Source organism: Sminthopsis crassicaudata, chromosome 4 (genome assembly GCF_048593235.1).
Source record: "Sminthopsis crassicaudata isolate SCR6 chromosome 4, ASM4859323v1, whole genome shotgun sequence".
NCBI classification, from domain to species: domain Eukaryota; kingdom Metazoa; phylum Chordata; class Mammalia; order Dasyuromorphia; family Dasyuridae; genus Sminthopsis; species Sminthopsis crassicaudata.
Window position 1 is genome coordinate 371,126,415 of NC_133620.1, and position 5,897 is coordinate 371,132,311.

The following is a 5,897-nucleotide window of genomic DNA, read 5'->3' on the forward strand; positions in this document are numbered from 1 at the left end:
GTGTCTGATGTTCAAATGTGACCTCAGACATTTGCCAGCTATGTGACCCTGTAAAGACCTTTAATCTCTATCTACTATTATCTCTATTAATTATTCTTAATGTTAAGCACAAACAAATTTATAAAACACTTTGCAAAGCTCTAAGCACTATATAAGTTATTATTATTATGATTAAGTACAAAGTGTTCCATATTTATAAAGCACTTTGCAAAACTTTAAGCACTATATGAAAGTTAGCTATTATTATTAGCATTAAGAACAAAGTATTACATATTTATAAAGCACTTTACAAAACTTTAAGCATTATGTGAAAGTTAACTAGTATTATTAGTATTAAGCACTAAGTATTTATATGGATATGTTATTACTATGATTTAAAAGGTCAATTTTCTCTTCTTCCAGATCCCCCACTCTGAGATTTATCTCACCAGATGTGGCTAAGGTAGAGAAGAACCAAGTTCTTTATCTTTAAAATGGAGATAATAAAAAGGATGTTGTGAGGATTAAATCAGATAATATTTATAAAGTACTTTACAAACTTTTAAACACCATATAGGAGCTATTTATTAGTAGTAATATTGAGCCCAAAATGCTAGCTAATTTTAAAGCACTTTGCAATCCTTCAAGCACTATATGAAAATTAGCTATTATTAGTAGTAATAAACATAAAATGCTATATGGGTATAAGTTATTACTATGACTTAGAAGCTCCTTCACTTGATTTTTCTCCTCCTCCAGGTCCCCCCACCCTGGGACTATCTCACCAGATGTGTTTAGGTGGAGAAGGACCAGGTATGCTAAAAGCACCTAGTGGGTGGTTTCCATCAAAATAGGCTAGAAAAACTAGTCCCTGGAGGAAGTGCAGGTGGGAGAAATTGGCAAGGTACTCATGGGGACGTAGTAGTCATGGCCCATGCCAATGCCCCGAGGCAGTTGGGGGGACTGTATAAAGCTTCCCCAGGTCTGGAGCTGAGCAATCTGCTCCCTGATTCTTCCTTACTCATCCTACCTGCTGCTTTAGGTAAGTCGGGGTTGGGGCCCCTCAAGCCAACTCTTGTTGGTTTTATATTTTTCTGTCATTCAGGGAAACTGAGGATATCTTTAAGTCTCTTGACTATTCTAGAAATAGTGGTCTGAGGGCTAATTATTTAATTTGGATTACCATTTGCCTTGATAATTTCAGGCAGGGATTAAGGATGCTGGCCTATAGCTAGGCAGATGTTGCAGTGTCCTGCACCTCACCCAGATAGAACCATGGAGGCAGAGGATGGTGGAGGTGAAAGGCACTTTGTAGATCTTGTAGCCCAATGCTTGCTGTGTCTTTCTGGACAAGTCACTTTTTTCTGGACATGTCCATCTCCTCATCTGTAAAGTGATTAGGTTGAATGATGCTTATGATGTCTTCTAGCTTGAACAGCTGTCTCTAAGACTGAAGGTAGGACAGAAAGGGATTTAGAAATCAGATATATTGGCTCCCAGGACAGTATTCTTTCCAATACATCCTTGTAATACCTTGAAATATGCTTTGGTTACTCAAAGCACCTTCAAATGCATGATCTTATTGCTCCTCACAGCTTCTTTAAGCATTAAACATGGATGATATAATTATCTCTATTGGACATACAGGGAAAAATTAGTTGTAGAGGTGTTGAGTTCTCCCTTATAGGTCTTCAAGAAGAAACTGGCTCTCTGTTTGATGGGCAACTTATAGAGGGTGGGGGAAGCTAGGTGGTGCAGTGGATAGAGCACTGGTCCTGGATTCAGGAGTTTAAATTGGTTTGAGATGCTTGACATAATGGGACAAATCACATAGTCCTAATTGCCTAAAAACAAAATAAAACACAAATCTTACAAAGGAGAATTCTTGCTTAGGTTGGACTAGATGATATCTGAAATCTTTTCCAGCTCTGAGGGTCTATCACAGACTGTCTGCCTAAGGTCTCAGAGTGAGTGAGTCAGGACCAGTCCCCAGGACTTGTAAACCCTCATCTACTATTTCTCTCTTGCTGCTATTCAATTGTGTCCATCTTCATGACTTCGTTTGAGGTTTTTTTGGCTAACAATTTTGGAGTGATTTTCCATCTCCTTATTCAGCTCATTTTACAGACAGGAACACTGAAGTAAACAGGGTTAAGTGACTTTCCCAGATACTAAGTATCTGAGACTAGATTTGAACTTAGGAAGATGAGACTTTGTGACAGAGTGAAGTATTTTTCTCTATTTCTCCCTACTCTAGAAAAAAGCCCCAAACCAGGAGATCAAAATTTCAGGCTCCTGATAATAATAATTAGCATATATATAGTGCTTTAAGCTTTATAAAGTACTTTAAATACATTATCATTTTTATAATACATGATTTTTAGAAAAAGCTAGGGGCAGCTAGGTGGCGCAGTGGAGAGAGCACCAGCCCTTAAGTAAAGAGGACCTGAGTTCAAATCTTCACTCAGATACTTAACACTTCCTAGCTGTGTGACCCTGGACAAGTCACTTGACCCTACTTGCCTCAGCCAAAAAAAAAAAAAAAAAAAAAGAAAAAGAAAAAAAAAGAAAAAAAAGAAAAAAAGAAAAAAAAAAAAAAGAAAAGAAAAGAAAGAAAGAAAAACTTTGTGAGATGCTATGATGATTCATTGCAGATCAGAAAAAATGAGCCTGAGAGAGTGCAGTGCCTTGTCCAGGGTCAGACAGCTGACAAGTATCTGAGGCAGAATTTAAATTCAGGTTTTTCTGACTCAATCCAATGCTGGATCCACTGTGCCACCTAGCTACCTAAACTGACTAAGCACCTAGCTGAAAAGATGAGAAAGGACAGAAACCTCTGAAATGGAATGGATTTTAGAGGCCATCTAGTTTAACCTCTTTGTGAATAGGACCCTCTAACAATATGCCTGGTGATATCTTTGCTTGAGGATTCCTAGAGCTCCTAAGGTTAAGGAATATATCATATTTTAAGGCAGCCATGCTGGGGAGAAGAGAAAATGGTCCTGAATTAGGGACCATGACTGGATTAACCATTAACCATTCACCACCCAATAAGGACTAATTGAACAGCATAGAATGGAAACTGTGCTGACTTTGGAGACAGAAAATTTATTTTTGGATTCTTGCTCTTCTTGTGTAGTCTTGGGAAAATTAGCTCACCTCCACAAGCCTCAGCAACAACATGAGAGTATTGGATGAGATGATCTCTAAGCTATTTTTTCAGATTTAATAATAATTTGTTCTTCTTCAATCATTTGTCAGATGTGACTCTTTGTGACTGCTTTGGGGATCTTCTTGGCAAATATACTGGAGTGGTTTGCCATTTCCTTCTCTAACTCATTTTATAGATAAGGAAACTGAGACAGATAGGGTGAAGTGACTTGCCCAGATCACACATCTAGTAAGTATCTGGATTTGAAGTCCAAGCCTGGCATTCTATCCACTGTGCCACGTAGCTAGGTGCCCTTTAATAATAATAGCTAGTATTTATATAATGCTATATGGTTTGCAAAGTGCTTTACATATATTGTCTCATTTGATTTTTGTAACAACCTGGGAAGTAGGTTGCAAGTACACATGCAAATGTATAGGAAGCAACAAGTTGCAGTTGAAAAATGATTACAGAAATTGGAATCCAAAGATTTGTGTTCAAGGTCTGGTTCTGCCGCTGACTTTGATTTTTGGCAAGTCATTTTCTTGCTTTGTACTTCAGTGCCCTCATCTTTAAAATGAGGGGTAGGTAAGCGGGCTAACTTTTATAATAGCAGAACACTGTGATACTGTCTTTCCAATGGGTTCTGGGGTAGTGCCTAACATCACCTGTGTCTTTATTTCTTTCAAGCTCATCCCATTAGAGAACAATGTCATCCCAGCAGCAGCAGCAGCAGCAATGCCCCTCCCAGCAGCCTCAGCAGCAGCAGGTGAAACAACCTTGCCAGCCACCTCCAGTCAAGTGCCAGGAGCCATGTGCTCCTAAAACAAAAGATCCCTGTGCTCCTCAAACCAAAAACCCGTGCCCACCCAAGGGCACAGTGGTACCAGACCAGCAGAAATGCCCACCAGACCAGCAGAAATGCCCACCAGCTCAGCAGAAGTGCCCACCTGCACAGCAGCCCAAACAGAAGTAAAGAGCACTGGAACCTACACCTATGCCTTCTCTGTGGGAACCATCCTTGCAGAGATTCCTCATCCTCCTATTTCCTTTAGACCCTCCCATTCCCTGTACTAGGAAGCCAGTGGCTCCAACAGGTTTCCCTACTTTAGTCCCAGCCCTGCCTAAGCCCCAGGTGGGATAGTAAATCTGCTTACTCCATATTCTTTGAGACACTGAGCCCTGACTAGGAAGAGGAGAGCTGACTCAGCTTGACTTTCACCATCTTCTCCTTTCTCTTTTCTGCTCACTGTTACAATCCAGGCTCAAATAGCCCAGCTCAGAGAGCACAATGGTTTGGTCAGTCTCAAATTCCATCGCCCTGATGGGAGATGGAAGATCTAATATACAATGCTCCAGAGGGTCCCCTTTCCCTAATCCAACCCACAGCATCCTTGCTACCCTGACCTTTGCCTCCCAATAAAACTGATGTCACATGTTACTACCTGTCATCTGGCCTGTTCCTCACCTATATTCTGTACATCATTCTTGTGTGAACCTGGGGGAGAATGAGTATGCTGGAGGTGAAGGGAATACCATAGAAAGGAGAGAAGAAGGATATGTTATGTTAGGAAAGGCCTCCAAAGGATTAGGAATTTGGAAGCTCTTGGTAGGGAACATATGTGTGTGTTGAGAAATGAGGAGGACGCTGATGGGAAAATGGGATCTCTATGAGTGTGTGATTTGGGAGATAGGGAAGTTTTACAATGCAACTATCTGTGTTAATGAATGGGGCTAGAACAAGTGCTGCTACAGGGAGTGTGGTGGATTGAATTTGTATTTCCTATAGACAGGGCTTGCAAAAAAAAAAATTAAAAAAATTGTATGGTATAAGGAATGCCAGATAAATAATAGCTTCTACCATTTTTAGATTAACTCCTCCCTTCAGCAATATATAACTTTAGAGAGTTGCCAAGGCACTGAGAAGGTCAATGATTTATCCAGGATCACTATAGCATAATAATATGACTTTGAACCCAAGTCCAAATCAGCTCTGTATTCACTCTGCCAATAAATCTGACAGAAAATAGCACAAAAATTCAAAAGTAATTCAGAGTCATTTACCACGAGACCTTCAAATTAAAGCAAGTGAAAATGGACAAACAAAAAATGAAAGCATCCGCTATTTATTTCTGGTCACTTTGGATGCCATGCCACAAGAGAATCAGGAAGGAAATTGTGACTTTGGGACCCTAGCTTTGGTCCTTATGGCTCTCCCAGGCTGCTTCTCTTCTGTAGTGTATAGAAGTGTTTTACTCCAATGGAGAGGAAAGTAAATTATAGGTATCCAGCTTAGTCTGCCTTGAAAGAGCTTAACACAAATTTTGCACTTATTAGATAATAGTCCAGGTAGTAGAGTCAGGAAGAGCTAAACATAACATGATTAGATGTACATTGGGGGAACAAATTACTTAACTTTTTTGTGCTCTATATGCTTTGTAAGACTTTAAGTTGTGGAAAATTTATCTCTGTGTACTGGTGATGGAAGTTTGTACACTGGGAGTTTCCTGCATGGAAAAAAAATCTCACATCTGAACCAGAATCTAAAACATTTATAATACCTACCTTAAACTTTGTAAGAATACACACAAATGAGCTGATATAGTGTGAACTAAAAGTCTTAGTTCCATTTTAAATGATTGCCTTAAAAAGTACAAAGACTTTTGAGATACTCTGTGTAAAGTTCTCTGCAAACTTTAAAGGGCTGTATAATGCATTAAACTATTCTTATTTTTCTGTTAGGCCCTCATCTGACTATCTTTTAATT

The 5,897-nt window shown here is 39.4% G+C and overlaps 1 protein-coding gene across 1 annotated transcript; it reads left to right on the forward strand.

Moving 5' to 3' along the window:
- The first annotated feature begins 922 nt into the window (after positions 1 to 922).
- SPRR4 (small proline rich protein 4) lies at positions 923 to 4,571 on the forward strand. Its single transcript, XM_074262086.1, has 2 exons — positions 923 to 1,021; positions 3,821 to 4,571. The coding sequence occupies exon 2, from the start codon at positions 3,840 to 3,842 to the stop codon at positions 4,104 to 4,106; it is 267 nt and encodes an 88-aa protein (XP_074118187.1). The 5' UTR covers positions 923 to 1,021; positions 3,821 to 3,839; the 3' UTR covers positions 4,107 to 4,571.
- Positions 4,572 to 5,897: the final 1,326 nt, after the last annotated feature.

Bases quoted from the DNA above. Each gene is read 5' to 3' on its own strand.
- SPRR4 (XM_074262086.1), top strand. From the start codon at position 3,840: ATGTCATCCCAGCAGCAGCAGCAGCAGCAATGCCCCTCCCAGCAGCCT.